This window comes from Hevea brasiliensis, chromosome 10 (assembly GCF_030052815.1).
Source record: "Hevea brasiliensis isolate MT/VB/25A 57/8 chromosome 10, ASM3005281v1, whole genome shotgun sequence".
Lineage (NCBI taxonomy): Eukaryota > Viridiplantae > Streptophyta > Magnoliopsida > Malpighiales > Euphorbiaceae > Hevea > Hevea brasiliensis.
This window is the reverse complement of record NC_079502.1, coordinates 38,781,441-38,802,438: the sequence shown is the minus strand read 5'-3', so window position 1 is coordinate 38,802,438 and position 20,998 is coordinate 38,781,441. Positions and strand designations below refer to the sequence as shown.

Genomic DNA, 20,998 nt, shown 5'->3' with positions numbered 1-20,998 from the left:
CTAAGAAAAATAATCTACATAAAGCTAAACATTGATTCCATTGTGAACACTCTTCCCTTTATACTTTTCTAAGCAATCAACATATTAAACCTATCATGGTCACTTCAATTATCCATCAAAACAATTCTCGTCATATCAAAAGAGTAAAAAAGAATGCAAAAATTTTATTGATTTTATAACTAAAATGCAAAAATGCAATAAGAGCAAAAATTTTCTACCTAAAATATAAATTTTATTGCACTCCCAAACTCAAACTTGACATTGTCCTCAATGTCATTAAGATAGCACAATCAGCTCAAGAGCAATATAAAAAATGCAATCAATAAGAAAATGCTAATAGATATAGAATACTTTCCTTTGAAGCATGCCTTTCCTCGAAGATTTGTAAGCTTGATCTCCATTGCTCTTTTCAAGTTCTTCTTGAGCCTACAAAGTGAACAATCATTAAAACAAATTTGGAAGGTGATAAAACAAAAGATAAACAAATGCAAAAATTAAAAGTTAAAACTTGGGTTGCCTCCTAAGAAATGCTAATTTAAGGTTATTAGTGTGACTCCTTTTCCTTATCACAGTGGCTTGAATACAAAGAAATACAACACACTTGATAGGTATTTCAATGTACTTGTATTTTATATTCCTTTCATCAACCATGAAAACACCTTTTTCCTTGTCTAAAACTCCAATCACACCTTGAGGAGCAATTTTGGAGGCCCTGGATGAGCTAGACTTCTTTAGCTTTGGATGAGTTGGACTTCTTTAGCTTTGGATAAGAAGGCTTAAGCTTCACCTTAGGAGCTTTATTATTATTATAGGGAGGTGATAAAGTTGAGTTCTGCACCAGTTCATCTTGTTTTGCACCAACTGCAATTTCTCTGTTTTTTTCTAATACATCCACTCTAAAACAAGAATTATTATAGCCGGTTGTTTAGGAGTATCAAATAGATTGAATTCTATTTCCTCCTTTCCAACCTTTAAAGTTAACCTCTTATTTTTCACATTAATATTAGCTCCAACAATATCCAAGTATTCTTCCCAAATTACTGGGATTCTAACATCCTCTTCCATATCAAGCACCATAAAATCAAGTGTGATAAAGAGCTTACCAACCTTAAGTGGAATATTCTCCAAAATCCTTATAGGGTACTTTATTGATCTATCTGCCAATTGTAGGGAGATGGTGGTTGGTTTGAGTTCTCCTAATTTTAGCTTTTCACATATTGATAAGGGCATTAAGCTTATACTAGCACTAAGATCACAAAAAGCCCTATCAATATTCAATTCACCAATCAAATAAGGAATAGAGAAATTATCTGGATCTTTAAAATTTAGAGGAAGTTTATTTTGAAGAATTACACTACATTCTTCAATTAAGGCTACTGCTTCGTATTTCTCAAGCCTCTTTTTAAAAATTTTGCATATAATGGCATTTAAAAGATTACTTCCATGAATGGGGATTTGATATAGAGCTTTTTGAGTACCTCTAAGAACTTCCCAAATTGAGCATCAAGCTTCACCTTTAATGCCCTTTGTGGAAAGGGCAAAGATGGGATATATGGTTTTGTAGGCAAGTATTTAGCCTCCTTTTCCTCAACACCTTTGTCTTCATGCTTTTTCTCCTCTCCTGCTGGTGGAGCCTTTTCAATTTCGTCCTCTCCTCTTCTTTCTTACACACCATTGCCCGGTTGATTCTTTACTAGCCTTCCACTTCTCAATGTAATAGCATTACAATGCTCTTTCGGTTTCATCTTTGGTTATTACCAAAGGCTTTACTTGAAGAGTGAGCCTACTAAGCAATTTAATTCTCAAGCATTTTATTATGATTGGCTAATTGATGAACTCTAGAGGTGAGCTACTTAATCATTTCATTTTGCTGTTACTGTGCTATTAAAAAGTTCTCCATCATGGCTTCCATGGATGATTTATGCTCTTGAGGTTGAGGTTGAGGTTGATGAGGAGGTAGCATTAGAGGTGATTAAGAGTTATTTGTTAAAACCCTAGTGGTGACACTTTATAGCCTTATTGTTGATTGATGCACTAATTCTGCTAGTTGGACCATGAGAAGTTTAGGCAGTTCTTCCATCCAAGATTATAAGTATTTGAGTAAGGGTTCTTGCCCAATCTCTAGTTGAAATTCTGGCCATTATTGTTCACATAGTTCAATTGCTCTAAAGAAGGATCATTATAATAATTTCACTCTAAACCATGATGTCCTGCCCCACATTGGTCATAGACCAAGTTATTAGCTCCAACAACATTAACAGTTAACCTATCTAATCTCTTTGTCAGCTGATTAAATTGACAGTTAACCTATGTAATCTCTTTGTCAGCTATCAAATTGACCATTGATCATGCTTAATGCATCCAATTCAAGTGCCCCAGCTAATTTTCTTGTGTCTCCTCTTTCATTGGCCCACTCAAAGTTGTGGTAGGCAACCCTCTCAAGGAGATCAAAATCTTTAGTTGTGGTCTTTTCCATTAGATCTCCACTAGCTACTGAATCAATGATACTCCTTACTGATGTTAGCAACCCATTATAGAAATTTTAAATGAGAAGCTAATTTTAGAAGCCAATTTTGGATGCCATGGTATGGCACTCCCTCTGAAGATCGTTGTACTTTTCCATGCATCATATAGAGATTTATTGTCACTTTGCAGAAAAGTGTTTAGTTTAGTCCAGAGTTTAGTCTTTCTAGGAGGAAATATCTATCTAAGAAAGCTTGTGATAGATCATTCCATGTGGTGAATGAACTGGCGGACAGAGATAGTAACCACTTCCTTGCCCTGTCCCTAAAAGAGAATGGAAACGCTCTCAGATGAATGGTATCTTCAAAAGCCCCATTCATCTTGAATGTATAACATAGAGTAGGGAAGCATTGAAGGTTTAAATGTGGATCTTTAAAGGAGAACCCTAAAATTGGCTTTGTTGAATCATCTAAAACCATGTAGATTTCAACTTGAAATTATTAGCGGTCATTGTAGGTCGTGTTACACTTGGTTGAAATCCTTCAATGTTAGGCGCACCATACTCTTTAGATGCTTGGTGTCCTGCTTTGCCATTGTTGAAGATTCAGCCTCTTATGGCTTCTTTGCCTTTTTAATAGCTTTCAGAGTTTTGTCTATTTCTAGATCTAATTCAAGCAGTTCCTCCTCTAGTTTACCTTTGGTCGTACAAAGAGATCAAACAAGCCAATTGAGGTATAAGAATTAAATAAAATGAAATAAAATATTTAAACTAATTAAATTGCATATTGTTCAACATCAAAGCACTAGACAACAGCAATGAAAACTTATTGTGCAAAATTCCACAAGTGCATAGATTATTAACGAGTAAAAAGTGATAAGTGAGTATCGTTCCCATGAGGACGGTGTTGAGTACTGAACTAAATAGTAATTACAATTATCTAGACAATTAAATTGTAGAGTAGCAATTTAAATCTAATAAAATGAAATAAAATCTAAAATAATTAACTAAACTAGAATATCAATTAATAAAAATATTCCAGAGCTAAGAGTTCACACTTCAATCAATTATAGATTAAATAAAATTCATTTACTAAATGGGAGATTTTTACTTTGAAGGAAATTAATCCTAAGTTTTTTTTAGTCCTCTCTTAAGGCACTCAAGTTCTATTTTAATTAACCCAAACCTTACTTTCGTGGTAATTAAATTAATTAAAACCCATTATATTCTTTGATTGATTATTAAATCCACATAGAATTCTAGCCTATCTCGAGATTAAGAATCCTAAGTTCAAAATTCGGTTATTCCAATATTAATCTTCACCTTTTAATCCTTCAATTAATATATAAAATCAATACTAAATGGAGCTCAATACATAGCAAACATTAAGAACAGAAGGGATTGAATCATAAAACAAAATACCCAATTTATTAAATAAAATCAAACCAAATCCATAATTGAATTGAAAGTGCTATATCACACACCCTATAAAGTTTGCAAGCACTGGACTTCCTCTAATTGCCTCCATGCCATCTTGAGCCATCGATATATACCTAATAGTGGCCAAAAATCAAGGAATCAGACCAATTTAATGCTGAAATTAAAGGAAAATTAAAAACACTTGAAAATAAATATGAAAGTAATAAATTACTAACAAAATGCAATGAATATGTTTCCTAAATGCCTATATGATTTGACTACATCACCCAAATTCTTGCATTTGAAGCATATTCTATGTGTCCTCATCATGCCTTGATCATGTTCTTAATGTCCATAGAGATGGGTCAAGTATGCCCCATGATGTAGCACATCATAACCCCTTCTTAAAAAAATATTTGTCCTCAAATTCGATTCTTTGCAAATGATAACAACCGCGCATGAATCTTGAAGCCCCTCCTTCTTAGCACTTAGTTCATCATCACATACTCATAAACCTCATCAAACGCATTATGATTTCTTTGTGGTGGAGGAACAAAAGGTTCAAATATATTTGGCACCATGACATGCTCCTCTTCTTCGATGAAGGACCTGAAAGTTGGAAAAGAAAATACATCCTCATTGTGAATTCTTAGAGAAAAAGGCATTATGTTTTCATATTGCTCTTCTTTAACATGCTTTTTATGCTTATGACAGGATGATTGACAAGCATCTCCTTTTCATTATCATGCCTCATTTTGCTTTCCTCCATGGTTTCCTTATCCTTCTTACTTGTGAACTTAAGGCAAGCATCTCACCCTAATCAACATGTATATTAGATTCTTCCATAAGACTTTCCTGCTCTTCCTCTTTCAAGGGTGCCTCATGCTTGTCCTAAATTTCATCATGTAAAGGTTACAAACTTTCCTTTTGTTCTTCTGAGTGGAACTTTGGTGATGTAGAAGTTGTCTTGGTACCACGTCTACATTGCCACTTCGCTTGACATGCAAGCTAGGTTAGCTCATCCAAAGTCTCAAAAGGTTACAACTCCACTTGATTTGCAATTTCAGACCTTAATCCACTAAGAAATCTAATAAATGTTTATACTTGCAAAGTGTAGTACATCAGAAACTCTATCAAATATTTCTCCACGCTCATACTTCCTTGTTTCAAAATCATCACATTTAAGGTTTGAGTCATTTTTACAAGTTAATCCATGACCTCCTCTTGCCTTTGTTGCAGCTTTATGAGTTGTTTCATGCTTGACATGATTCACGCAACAAAACTCTCATGTGTTTTAATAGGTTTGGTTTGGGGATTTGGTCACTCCCTTAAGTGTTTCACTATGTCAAAGTGCTACCAAATCCTAAGCTCTAATACCAAACTGATGTGCCCAAAGAATACAAAAGGAATATTGTTTTGATAGCAAAAACACAAAATCACTAATTCTACTAAGATGAACCTAAAGTAGTTTTTATGGAAAACAGCACAAAACAAAGAAAATAGAAAGGTAAGAGATAGATAGAATGGTGATGAAGATTACATTGATAAGATTAAATCACCATAAAGAAGAAAACAACACCAAAGAAAATGCCACTCACTCCAGAAGCTATGGAATATGATAAGTCTAATTTAGATGCCATAATCAATGAAGATTGATAAGTCAAAAGTATTCACCACACTTGCAATCAAGTGATAAGAAAAGAGCAACAATTTATTCAAGAGATAATTGGATAATGAAAAATTACAAAAGTGAGGCCTTTGTATAGGCACCCAAACAAAGAAACAATCCTACTAGGAATATGTAATAGAATCCTACATGTGCCACCTTTTTTATAAATAGGATAAACATAAACTAAAATAAGATAAAAATAGGACAAAAAGTAAACCTAAGGCAAGTAGGAAAGATGAAATAAAGTCAATATAGCCACCATTCACAAAGAGGACATCCTATATGGTGATTAAATCCTTTTTCCACTAGGTTTTAGGTGTTCTTAATGATAAGATAAACATTTCTTTGTTTTAAGCCTAAATCTTAGGTAAACCCTAAAATCTAGCAAAAACTTTTAGAATAGATAATTAACAACATTTAAAGAGATAAATATGAAGTAAAACAACTCCAAATCCTTTTTGGAATCTATATCACATGTTTTACATGCCTAATAGGATTGGATTTGTGTCTTCTAGGCCCATTCTTCCAGCCTAGTAAATGCTTCAATTTTGACCCCATTTAGATCTAGTCTTCTTAACTCCAAACAAGCTCAATTCCTCTTCTTATTCTAGCTCAAATTCCTGCATTTTAAGCATATTATATGTGCTCTTATTAAGCATTGATCATGTTCTTAGTGTCCATGGAATTGGGTTAAGTATGCATTGATCATGTTCTTAGTGTCCATGGAATTGGGTTAAGTATGCATTGATCATGTTCTGATGCCAAATCCTATATATCCTTCTTTTTCTCCATACTTAGCAGTTTTGAACTTTGAATATTTTTGGCCTACTTTATCTTTGGTCATCCTCAAAATATCAATATTTAACCTTGAATTTTAAATTTGAATAATGAGGGTTTTATAATTATCTATATAAAAATGCACTACATTGTTTGTATCTGTGACATTAGAAAGCATTAGGATAGATAAGTTACATGTCACTACCGATTAGAAGTCAAATTGCTCTTTTATTCTAAACCCATCATACTTAACTTATTATCCTTCTCTCTCTTTCTCTCTCTCTTACATACCCTATTTCTCTCATTATTGGTAAAAATAATGTATGATTGTAAACCGCTTAAATTTATAATCAACTTGAAACTATCCAAATTTAAATAATTTGCAAAATTAAATATGAAATTGTGAGCCAACTCAAAGACTTATATAACCTGATTTTTTTTGATAGAAATGGAATAAATATTTAATTAATTAGAAATAAAGTACAAAAGAGAAGTAAAAACCAACATATTATATTTTTTTTTCTTGAATGAAACTAACCACTCATGTATAAAATAATATAAAGAATTTGAAAGATCTGATAGTGTTAATAGAGCATATAGATTAGCTAATAGGCGAGTTATACACTCTACTCTTTAAATTCATAGTTTTTTTTATTATTATTTTTTACAAACCTTATCATATAATCTCCAAATTTATGTTTCTTATTAAAGGAAATATATGCATCTTGTAGACATTGTTTGTATCTGTGACATTAGAAAGCATTAGGATAGATAAGTTACATGTCACTACCGATTAGAAGTCAAATTGCTCTTTTATTCTAAACCCATTATACTTAACTTATTATCCTTCTCTCTCTTTCTCTCTCTCTTACATACCCTATTTCTCTCATTATTGGTAAAAATAATGTATGATTGTAAACCGCTTAAATTTATAATCAACTTGAAACTATCCAAATTTAAATAATTTGCAAAATTAAATATGAAATTGTGAGCCAACTCAAAGACTTATATAACCTGATTTTTTTTTGATAGAAATGGAATAAATATTTAATTAATTAGAAATAAAGTACAAAAGAGAAGTAAAAACCAACATATTATATTTTTTTTTCTTGAATGAAACTAACCACTCATGTATAAAATAATATAAAGAATTTGAAAGATCTGATAGTGTTAATAGAGCATATAGATTAGCTAATAGGCGAGTTATACACTCTACTCTTTAAATTCATAGTTTTTTTTTATTATTATTTTTTACAAACCTTATCATATAATCTCCAAATTTATGTTTCTTATTAAAGGAAATATATGCATCTTGTAGAGTAAATTTCTCAAAAAATAAAAATATCTCAACAATAAAAATGTATAATAACTCCATTAAAGGAGAGAAAATGCCACAAAAAAATTCAAGATTTATCAATAAAAATAAATTTGAGATTTATTAACTTAAAATATATCAATAATGATGATATGGGGAAATATGTCCAACATATTTTCAAACGGATAAAAAAAAACTAGGATAAAAGAAAGGGTAGGAGCTGCTGCTAGTAAAAACATTCATGATTGACCATCCAAAGGGGAGATTAAAGGAAAGAAAGAAAAAAAAATATAATCTGATTAATTTGAATTTTAACTAAAAATTAAAATAACAAATTTAATTTTTTAAAAAGATTTTTAACATTTTAACTCAAAAGATTCAATATCTAAAATGATCTGAATTCAATTTAAAATTCTTTTAATTATGTTAAATCATTGGTAACTCAAATCAATTCACAATAATGATGTAATTTGAATCTCATGAAATACACATCTAAAATAATTGGAAATTGAAATAATTCAAATTTGAATGCTATTCGTCACTTCAAATTATAATCATTGAAAACTAATAATTTTCCTAATTATAAAATTGTTTTATATTGTCCATCATTACTGCAGGTAGGGCTGGTTGGAGAGAACATACAGATATACAGAGAGGAACTTTTGGATAGTGTTGATTGGAGGAAAGCTGATCTCTCCACTGCTCAGCCCCTTACTTGGTTTAAGGTACATAAATTAATTTACTGGTTCTTTACGTGTAATTAATCAAATTCCTTTTTCCAATAATATAATAGAAATAATGAAAAATATTTATTATATTTTATCAAACTGTGCACATAAAATCCCTTACTGAACAATGGCATTTTACAATGAGGCCTTATTAATGTAAAATAATTGGTTCATTAGATGTATGGATCATTCTCATTTATACCTATCATATATATTCAATTCATTCTCATTTATCAATTAAATATAAATATAAATAAAATCTTATTTTGCCTATAATATAAATTGATGATTTGGCAGACAGAATTTGAGGCACCAGAAGGAAATGATCCAGTGATATTAAACCTTACCACAATGGGCAAAGGCCAAGCATGGGTCAACGGACAAAGCATAGGTCGCTATTGGATTTCATTTCTCACATCCAAAGGCCATCCTTCACAAACATGGTAAGCATCTACAAAATCTTTTTTTTTTTTTTTGTACCTACATCCTTATAGATTAAATTCTATATATTTTCCAAACTGTTATCTCTTAGAAAATTAATTACAAAAGAAATGAATTTTATTTATAAATGAATGAAAATTAATGTTTTTTATTGGTCAATTAACTAATTATTTTTTTTATATCTTGTAAATAAAATATATAGAGTATATATAAATCTTACAAATTTTAGTTAAGTCAAATTTATAATCTTTTTAGTTTAGAGTTCATTTAAAATTTTATTAAATTTGGTAGAATCAATGTTATATATATATATATATATATATATATATATATATATATATATATATATATATATATATATATATATATATATATAATTTTAAACAAATTTTTTTGCGTACTAATTATACTAAGTATCAACTTATAATTGAATTTCTTAACATTTTTAATGAACTTCAAAATATTTCAATCGATTCATTTATACCCAATAAATTTGAGGTACCGAAATAAGGATTATCATAATGATTGAAATGAATCTTGAACTTTTTGATCCCCTCCTCTCTCCATTAAATTGAAATTAGAATATGAAAGTGAGACATAAATCAACATATTATATTAATCAACCACTTATATAAAAAAATATAAATAATTTGAATTATCTAATTGTGTTGATAATAGATGGGTAGTGCAGTCCACCCTTCAACTCTATAGTTTCTTTTAGGAGTCCCGTTAGATAACTTTCAAATTTAAATATTGTACTAAAGGAAGAATCTATGCATGATAGAGCACGCTTTTCCAAAAAGTAAAATAATTCACCATAATACACACATAAAAACTCCTTAACGAGGAGGAATAGCTCCATTAAAGGAGGGATCGAAATACAACAAAAATCCCACTAAAGAAGTAGCAATGCTCAAGATCTACCAATAAAAACAGATATGAAATTTATTCACTCAATATTTATTAATAATAATATATTTGAAATGATATGCTTAAAATTTATTTCAAATAGACATAAATCTCATAGTTATAAGAAAAAAACATAAAAAAAAGTAAAAAGCGAAAAAAAAATCAGTAGAAAAGGAAGGGAAGGGGTTGTCATCGATGGATGTTTTCATCATTGCGATCCAAAGAGGATATCAAAAATAGGAAATTAGGGTGGAGAGGAGAAATGATGAAAAAAATATGAAGGAGAGGGATTTCTAGAGAGAAGATTTTCTTATATTGTTAGTTTATCAATTTAGTTGATAATAAAAAATTTTATTTTAATTATTCGCTATTAGTTTATATTATCAACAACTATTCAGATGACACTAAGATAAAATGATAAATATGTAATAATGTGTTGACTTAAAATAAGTAAACTCTACTTGTAACTCATAAATTAGGAGAAATTTTAGAATGCAACTTGCGTATGTGCAATGATTCTATTATAATAATTAATCATGATGAATTTTATATGGATTTCATTATAATTAACAATTAAAATCTAACCATTATGCATGAAACGACTGCGCCTAATAATTTCTCAAGAGTTAATTCCTAAATGATGGTGTTTTGCAAAATTTTTCCTCACATACTTACTCAAAATGTCTTTTAAGATTCATATGATAATTTTTTTAGCACAAAATAGACTTACTTCGTTTTAGTGGTATTGAAATCATTTTTAAAACTATAAATTTTAAATTTGAGCTTCTATTAAAATCAATTTAAAAAAAAAAAACCTCACATCCTCAAAGTCACCATGTAAATTCATTTAATGTTTGATTTACTCACAATAACTTTTTAGGAAATATACTATAAACTAAAATAATAACCTATATATATATATATATATATATATATATATATATATATATATATATAAAATTCTTGATTAAATTACGTGCACCTCAATTTAGTAATATGTAATAATAAAATATTTAAATTTTGATTTATCACTTGAAATGCCCTCAACATCCATTTTATTAACTAAAAACTCTCCTTTAACTTAGTGTAACTAATTTTCAAGTTACTTTTGCCGATGTAGCATTATAAGACTAAAAAAAATTATATTCTCTCTGCACTTGTAAAAAATCTAATTAATTAAAAAAGTTTTATAATAAATTTCTCTGCACTGGAGCGCTTGTTCTTATTGAACCAATTTCAACATCCATAGGCCAAACTTTTCAATATGTACTAACTTGTGCTTGTTGCGCAAAATGTAATGGCTAGTCAACATCCATGGGCCAAACATTTCAATCATTCTTCATTCTCCCGTCCCATGCCCACTCTTGACCAAGCACATAAACATCACACCCAGTCATCATTCCTTCCTCCATCTTCTTCCCATCCCAATAGCTATTCCCTCTAGCCATGCCTTCTAACCCATGCAGAATGCCTTTCCCCCTCCCTTAAGCTCTTTGAATCACATCCATCCAATTCCAGCTCCCAACAATCTTACCAAACGAAACAATCTATGAAACAGAATCAATAATTTCTTCCCTCTAATTGCAACATTTTTTAAATATCATAATCGATTAAAGAGTCTGATTCACTAGCAAAAAATGTATTGGGGAAGTTCGCGTTCCATTCAAGGATCTCGCTTGGGTTGCGACGGCAAGGTGGCCCCTCTAGAGCAACGGTGCCTGGACTTCGAACTGTGACATTGCGAGGTGTTGCACGAAGAGGTCCCTCAAGACAATGATGGAGGTAACATCGACAGTGGCTGTTGAGTCTCCCTTGGTTGCCGACGGTGGTGAGTTTAAATGGATGAGCTTTGCTGTGTGAGAAGATGATGGGTAAGGGCAGACGTCAGGTAGGGTGGAGAGAAAATAGGAGAGGGAAAGAGATGAGAGAAATTAGTTACTATTACTTATAATTATTTAGGTTTTTTTTTTTTTAATAGAGAGAGAAAATATAAATTTTTTAATCTTCTCACTGACATGTCAGTAAAAGTAACGTAGAAATCGGTTACAGTAGGTTAATTGGGTTTTGAGTTTACATACTCTTAAGTTGATGGTCTCTCCAACTTTAATTCTTAGGAATGTCTGTCAGCCTGCATGTTTGCTATATGTGCATATCTTGCTATTTAGTTAGGATGAGTAAATTACTTTTTTAAATATATTAGTTAAAGAGTGTTAAAAAATAATTAAAAATTAAATTTGATCAATTTTAATAATAAGAACACTAAAATAATAAAACAGATTTTTTCAAATTGTTTTTCTTAACAGCATTTAAAATGATGATTTTATTCAGAAAAGCAGTTTCAGGCTTTGAAACTCAATACCTAACAGGACTTTAATTTCTTTTATTTTCACATGATTTAATGTATATTGCCATTGAAAAAAATTCTATTGACTGATTAATTAATTAGTTAATGTTGTTTCTCTTCCTTCTCTTTAGGTACCATGTTCCTCGAGCATTTCTTAATAATACCTCAGCAAATCTTTTAGTTATACTTGAAGAATCCAATGGAGATCCTTTGAAGATTTCATTAAACACAGTTTCCACCAAAAGCTTACCACATTATATTTACGGTAACCATTTCCACAAAAATTCAATGTAATACATTCATTCTAATATTTTACTTGTAACAACCAAATTCAAATCTATTACTAATCATACCATTTACTGTTCACATTTCAGAACTCACATTGTAACTACCTTTATAATATATTTGGATTGATGATTGATCCTATCATTTGGTTAATCAAATTTATTTAATTTTAACAAGTTTGACCCTGCTAGAAGTGTAGTAGAGTTTCTTCTTAAATCTACCATAACTTACCTGTGAATAAATTTCCTAATATTTACTCATGACCTATGATTAACAAAATCTTATCAATGTGTTGGGAAAAGAATTTAGGCACTTCTCAATTATAGACTGGAAGATGACTTTTCATTCGAATTACTATCCAATAAACCTAAATTATCAAAAATAAAATTTATAAAATTCCCTGTAGTCAGCAAAATTGAATATGTTGATATGCATGATCCAAATGGCAACTAAAATTAGCTGCTCAAATATCTAATAGATTTGTTGTACTTCTCCTTCGAACGTGTCTTCTGATTTATAAGTTCTTTTGCAAGGGACCTAGGAACAACAAAATTCACTCTTATTAACAAGAAGGTATAAATTGACATCTAATTCTACCTACAATAATATGCCTCGAGTTTCATGATTTTTATAGTAAACAATCTCATCCTCTATCAAGAGTATTCTTTTCCTTATGGATATCTTTGTATCTTAAATATACTCTAACAACTTATAGAGCTCACATGAAAATCTATTGACTTTTCTTTTGTTCATCTTAGAAATCCAACTAATATGTCCATCTAAATTTTCACATTAGAAAAACTGATGTGTGCCGAGTGCAATAATTAAATATAACCCTACTATCTAAATACACAAAACTTATAGTAGATGGAAAGCAAGGTGTCGATCCCATAGAGAATGTTGATCTAGATCAATTAAAAATTAAAGTATGCAACTAAACTAATAAAGCAAGTAAAATAAGGAGGGTTTATAAAAGAATTTTGAAATAAAAAAACAAAGTAGATACCAAACTAAATCTAACCCAAATATAATGCAAGTAATGAAAATAAGATGAAATCTATATGCTGAAAAAACCCAGCAAGAGAATGCATTAACTATGAATCATGAACTAATCATTGATTGATAATTTTCATCACATGAACAATTCGGCCAAGGATGAATTCCTTGTATTTTTCTTCTATCAATTGATTCGAAAAGCTTCTGCAATCAATATCTTATCTAAAATTGATTTTAAAGTCAAGCGCATGATAAAAACAATTCAAAACAACATTAAATTCCAAAGATTAACCAAATCAAAACTAAGAATCATGAAGCCATTAATTCTCAATCTTTTTCTTATCTTTTGTGCTCTTAATGTTAAATTAATATGTGATAATTACGGATCACAAATCAATAAACAACAATTGAATTCTATACATAACCATTTAGGTGATCAAGATAAACAAGTATGCGTAAAATCAATACTTCAATATTTAAGATAAAGAATATTCATATGGATAAAAACTGAACTTTATTGACCAAAAAACTAAATCTTATAAGTTCATGTTCATAGTGTAGCAATTCTCTTACTAGATTAACAAACTACTCACTCATTCTAGCAAACAAAAACAAAACACGAATTAAAGAATTCGTAAACAAGGAAAACAATCTCTCTTTATTAATAACAAACTTGAAAATCCAATGAGAGTCCACCAAGCAAAGTTCGGCCAAGGCTAGGATGAAAAGCTCAAGTCCTTTCTTGAATCTCTATTTGCTAGTTTTTCAACCACCGCAAGTGCACGGATCGCTAACAAGTAATAAAGTGATGAGTAGAGTATCATTCCCACAAGGACAGTGTTGAGTACCAAACTATAGTGATTTTAATCTAGACGATCGAATTATAGAGAAATAATAATTATATCTAAATTGAAAGAAATAAAATCTAAATAATTAACTAAAATAAAATACTAATGGATAAAGGCATTCTAGAGCTAGGGGTTCTCAATCAATTATATAATCAATCTGATTCATTCAATAAATGGGAGATTATTACTTTGATGGAAATTAATCCTAAGTTATCTTAAGTTCTCTCTCAAGGCACTCAAGGTATATTTTAATTAATATAAACCCTACTTTCATAGTGATTAAATTAATTAAAACCCTTTAAGATCTTTGATTAATTTTGGAACTCTACAAAGGTCATCAGCCTATCTCTAGGTCAGATTTGCTAGGTTCAAAATCATGATTTTCTAATATTAATCTTCACCTTTCAGTACTTCAATTAATATCTATAATCAATACTGAGTGGGTACCAACACATAGCATGCATTAAGATCATAAGAGATTGAATCAAAGAATAAAATACCCAATGTATTACATAAAATCAAATCAGATCCATAATAAAATTGAGTGCTACACCCTAACCCTAGAATAAAGAACCTACTCACCCATGGTTAGTTTTACAATCAAGTTTATAAAAAGATAAAGAGAAGACATGATAAGAAAATAGAGTGAAAGAACCCAGAAAGAGAGTTGCAGCCTTGGACTTTTGGAACTTCAGCTGAAAATCTCTTCTAGCAATCTTGCAGATCTTATTTCTCCCTTGTCTCCCTTAAGGTTGATGTGCTTTCTTGAATGTAAATTGACTCTTGAATGTTAATTCTCTTCTTGGATATAAATTCTCTTCTCCCTCAATGTAACACCCCTCACCCGACTACAGTATAGCTGAGCAAAGTGTGCTACATTTGGTGCCGGAGCACCCTATCTTATCTTACTTTATTCCTTTCATAATTTGATCTCATTATATTTTAATATTAATTATTTTTTGACGGACAAACCAGTGGAGTTTCCCCTATTTTATTACCAGTTGACGTATTTTACTATTTACCTGTTTGAAAATTTCAATAATATTTTACAAATAAAATCTCATTAATTATTTTCATAACCATCTCATTCATATATCTCAATTTCACATTCATTTCCATGCATTATCTATATATTTCAAATCTGTCTTCAAATCAATACAATCTCATTCATGCTCAAATCACATAAGTAAAATTTTCAAATTTCCTTAATTTACATAATTTACAAAATAATTACAAAATTTCATAATTTACATCATAATACAATATCTAGCATTTTATACAAAATACCAAATAGGATCTATATGGGCCCTATCTACATGCATTGCTGAGGAGGTGACAACCTTGAATACTTCAGACACTTCTGCAGATCTGGATTCCAAAAATCTTAGTCAAAGTACCTGCGCGAGGAAACAAATCCATCGCGCTAAGCATTGCTGCTTAGTGGTGCAATAATATAATAAGAAAATAAAATATACAAATAAAGAAAGAAAGAAGCATAATTTGAATATTTAAGAATCAATTTAATTTAATACAATGTGTCTAATATTAATTATCTTTTGTTCTAATTTATTCCACTTTGGAAGCGTTTAATTCCTAAATTCACAGAGATAATGTACAATATACAGAATTAATAAAAATACTCAGTTTATATTCATATGGCAATAGAAGGTACATTTAAAACATTTAGTTAAGTTATACCTATTTTTTTTTGCAACTCCTTTATCATTTTACTTAACAATTTTTATGTGGTTTGGATCATTTCATAATTCTAACTAATTCTTTTGAAGTCTTATTAACTCATTTATTTCATTTCTAATATTTTTAATTACTAATAGTCTTAATTTATTTCAATAAATTACACTGCCCAAGTAACCTATGACAGTCGACTAAATCTGGATAACGGTCGTTGGCTGGACACCGCGGTGCCTCGGGCCGTCATACCATGGGACGCAGAACGTCAACCACGTATGCAGTCAGTATGGCTAAAAAGCCATGATATCACATAATCGGGCATAAAAGCCATGAATGTTGGCATAAAGCCATGAATACGGGCATAAAGCCTTAAATACGGGCATAAAGCCTTTCGCAGTACTGCTAAAACAATACCCTATTGGCATGCCAAACTATCCAATCTGACACACATGTCTAGGCAATACAAGGGCACATAATATCATTAAACATTAATATATTGTGTTTTATGAATTCATTATTTCATAATAAATTTCAATTATAATTCATACATTCATTTGATCATTTATATGATCACAATTCACATCAATTATCGTTTTTATACCATTGTACTCAAAATACTTCTCCTTTCTACAATAATGAGAACTAATGTCTCATTCATACATTAATATGGTTCACATGTACCATTGTATTCAAAACATTTTTCCTTTTCTCATTTATACATTCAAGAATCTACTTATGTAATTGCAAATTTTATATTTCAAGTTGAGTTACTAATATTTTATGAATTCCATTTGTGATGAGCATATAAGCCCTAACTATCTATTTACATCAATTAGATGACTTATTTTTCATGTTTCCAGTAATCCATGAAAATTTCATGGACTTCAAATTTATGCTCTTAATTTCCTTTTAACAATTTTGACTAAGATGCATAGTCCACATTTGTCATACAATTCTAAGCATTTAAGCTTAGAATTGGTTCTAGGTCTTCATCTTAATTTACTAATCATTTTGATTACTATTCACCTTACTAGTCAACCAAAATGTTGACTTTTTTATACTTAATGGATATATTAATTTTAATTACACCAAGATCCCACATTTTGAGTTTTACATTTGCTAGTATTAATTGCCAATTGCAATTTAAAGTCCCCTAGATGCATTTCTAAATTTTCAGTTTTTACTACCTAAGTTTACTATTCCATTGGACAATTTTAGAGTGGAAACTAGGCTAACCTTTCTCTCTTGATGGGAACCTAAATCACAAATGACACTTTTATCACATTTATTCATTCTACAATTTATTCATGTAAGTACATTTCATATTTCAAGTTTTGGTGTCACTATTCACTTTATTAGTCAACAAAAATGTTGACTTTTGGATAGAAAATAGGTGCATTGGTTTTAACACTCCCAATGTACCACATTTTGCATTTAAAACTTGTTGGAATAAGTTACCAAATCCATTTCCAAGCTTAGCACTAAGGGGCAGAAATTTCAGATTTTGTACCTTAAGTTCACTGTTCCATTAGGGATTGTTACATTGAGAATTTGAGGAAATGGTAAACATGAAAGTTGTTCCTCATTTTGTCTAGTTGAATTTCCTTTTTTGAATCACTCCATTTGGAGTTTTGTAGCTCTAGATATGGTCCAAAAACCACAGCTGGCCGGATTTCAATTCTGCAGAATTTACCAAATCTACAGTACCATGAACAATGACTGCCACTGCCTTTTCGGATAGGTTCTGGTCATATTTTGTAACACCCCTAAGTTCGGTAGTGCGTTCTGCTGTTCCGGTGACCAGTGCCGACCGGACAGCTAGGATGCCTAGAACCACACTTCAATGAGAGTGAGGAGACATAAAATAATGAAATACAAGAAAAGAAAGTACAAGAAAAACAAAGGAAAAATGATAGTAAAGAAATGTGACCAAGTTATACGAGCCGGGAAACCTAACGATGGGTGACCGCACCGGGAAGTCACGGCGTGGACCGTTGACTAATACTGCGATCATGGAACCCTGGAAAACATTTTTAGGACTTAAATAGACCCTTGTTAAAGAATAAATATCATTAGAAAGATCAAAGAAAAATTAAATAATTAGTACAAAGAAAAGTGAGAAATCGAAAAACAGACAAAACCCGGTAATACCGAAAAATCGGGAACGTAACCCGAACAGGGGCATTATGGTCATTTCACATCCCGAAGTGTCTTTTGACCTAAATGTCCATTAAAAATAAATAGTATTACACTTAGAAAATAAAAGGAAAAATTAATTTAGTGGTACCTAAAGTAAATAGCTAAAATCAAGGTTAAATGTGGGATTAAGTGAAAGTTAGCTTAAAATATGATTTAAATTTAGTTAGTGGACCACTAGGGATTTAATTAAACATAAATATGGCTGAAGTAAGTCCACTAACCAGCTGAAATCTCATCTTCCTCATGTCCTCTCAATATTGCCGAATTGAAGAACACAAAAACCTCCATGGCCGTTTTGGGTAAAGCTTGATCCATCCCCTCATTTCAACCCCAAATCACCTAGGGTTCTTCATTAAACTTTGTCTACACATCACAAGGAAGATATTGATACCAAATTTGAGAAGTTTGGTGAAGGTTTAGCAAGTTACAATCAAAAGTAAGTTTACACTTTTGAGAATTCCTTTGTTAAACTTTATGTTCATGTTATGGGTGTTAATTTTGTGAAGGAAATTTTAAAGTTTAAGTAGTTATTGAGATAGCCATTTTTGGACAGCCATGGGGTCACGCATTTAGTGATTTATTATGCATATAATTGATGAGAAATAATGTTGATCATGGTGAGTTAGTAACCTAGTGAATTACTTCATGTTTATATGGTGATTTATGCACTTGGATGGGAATTGGTAAGTTGGACGGCACTTTGATGTTGAAGAAGGTTTGCGGCAGCTTGGGAACACTTGAGTAAATGTATATATTGAAGGAAGTGTAGGCAGAATATTGACCTAGAAGGATTGATGATATGTATGTAGATTGATATTGTAAATTGTATGTAAAATTTGTAATGGTTAGGTGTGTATGTAATGGTACTTAGAAATTGTAAATGTGAATTATAATTGGTGTGTTGAGGGTAATGGTAATCTGCCCAAAGTAATGTTGATGTAATGTAGAAAATGCTTTTGGTAATGTACCAAAACAGATTGGTAGGTAAGTAAACAAATTGCAAAGGTAAATGTGTGTTTGAAGTGGGGTGTGAAAGGCATATTGAGGGCAGTGTACATTTTAGCCTATAACCTTAAATGTGTAACCTCAATTGGTATGAGACCAATTTGAGGTGAAACTAGGCACAAAATGTGCCAACTTTCATTGAGAAACCATACCAAAATTCTGCTTGCAAGGTGACCTAAGAAAATGACCAATTCGGATTAGGTGCAATTAGGACCTGAAAAATGACCAATTGGGCAGCAGTGAGTGTTTAGGCCATAACTCACTCAAACCAGGTCCAATTGACCTGAAATTTTAACCAAGAATAGTTAAGACCCATACCTACAAGTCTTATGCAGACACCAAAGCCCAGAAATGACCATAAGCAAGTCAAACAACTTGCACAAGTTCGGGTCCAAAAACTGGCCGAACCAGAATTGACCAATTTGACCTAAAATTAACCTAATTTGGTACCATTTGACCAGCAATAGTGTAATGACCATAACTCGGTCTACTTAACTCGGATTGACCTAAAATTTTGCACCGCAGTCCATAAGACCTAGATCTACAAGTTTGTAGTTTCGACCGAGACCCGAAAACCGAGGGAACTAGATCGTCCGGTTAGGTCAAACCAGTGTCCCGGAATCCAGCAATTTGCATTAAAATGCACTAAGGAAATGACTTTGGTAAAACATACCAAACCTAAAACCGTATCAAATGTGACATATTAACGACACTAAAACCTAATTTACCTAAAACGCAACGAGGGTCGGTATATTAGGTGATTAAGTGAATAATTGAGTTCAGTGCATTATTTACCAAACACCATCGATAGAGACAGTTTAATTTAGTACTGAAACACTTCAAATTGTATTTCTCAGTTACTAAAGACTCAGGGAAAGGGAAGGAAATACTGAGTCCAGACCAGGGAGACAGTCATCAGAGGTTTGTGCACAACAACTGTTTCTTTTGAATTATTTTCAATTGAAATAAATATTGACTATTTGTATATTATTGTTTTAAATTGTGGAAATGAGTTTGATGGACACTTATTGATTGAAAAATATTGTGAATGGTTTGTAACTGTGAAAAATTGTTTGAATGACATTGATGGATACTTATTGATTTAAAAGCATTGGAAATGGTTTGAAACCACAGCTATCATGTATATTGATTGTATTCCTCATTAGCTTGTCTAGTGGGACGAATTGAATTGCCTCTCTGGCTGAAGTGTTGAGGTGTGTGCCTGTTGAGGACGAATTGGATGAGTACTCATATTTTTGCTAGCTAGCCATGTTATTCCTCATTAGTCATCGACTTTTGGGACGAATTGAATACCTCATTAGCCATCGGCTTTTGGGACGAATTGAACTATGGATCATGATTAAGCTGTGTGTGATTTATTGATGTGTAATTTGAGATTGTGAATTGGATTTAAACTCTCATCGACATATATTGTCTTTTGAATTCAAACATGATCTGACTTATGAAAATCTATTGTGATATTGAGAAATGGAGTTTTAAATTCTTATTGACCTTTATTGTTTTGAATTTGACTATGGTTTTAAGTATCCACTATTTACATGATTTATGAATTGTGATTTAAATTTGTATTTGGTTAATGTTGTGCACCACTGAGACATTGTCTCAGCGATAGCTTTATTCTTTATCGCAGTAGAGAGGCAGAGAGCGTGACAGTGCATATACATCCAATGAGGATTACAGGTATAATGAGTATACGGTATTTTGCATTTTGTCTTGTAATGTATGACCTTTGTATGTACATTTTGTTTTTGGTTTTGAGCGATTGTAAATTCAAATTGTACCTTGAAGTTGTAAAATAATTATGAAATTTGTTTTGACTTGTAAAAGCTGTATTATATTTCCTTATCTCAGACTTTGAAAAATTTCTATGGAATTGAGTTGATAAATTG

At 31.0% G+C, this 20,998-nt stretch overlaps 1 protein-coding gene across 5 annotated transcripts in view; it reads left to right on the top strand.

Annotated features, from left to right (window-relative positions):
- LOC110669126 (beta-galactosidase 6) overlaps nucleotides 1–20,011 on the top strand; it is a 120,479-nt gene extending 100,468 nt beyond the window's left edge. For 2 of the 5 annotated variants that reach the window (XM_058129257.1, XM_021830625.2), the window contains exons 15-17: nucleotides 8,259–8,366; nucleotides 8,667–8,812; nucleotides 12,195–12,476. In XM_058129257.1, the coding sequence (XP_057985240.1) occupies nucleotides 8,259–8,366; nucleotides 8,667–8,812; nucleotides 12,195–12,357 (417 nt within the window). In that variant the 3' untranslated portion in view covers nucleotides 12,358–12,476. Of the gene's footprint in view, nucleotides 1–8,258; nucleotides 8,367–8,666; nucleotides 8,813–12,194; nucleotides 12,477–19,945 lie in introns of those variants that run through there. The other 3 variants (XR_009140794.1, XR_009140793.1, XM_058129258.1) reach the window with 3 other exon arrangements.
- Nucleotides 20,012–20,998: the final 987 nt, after the last annotated feature.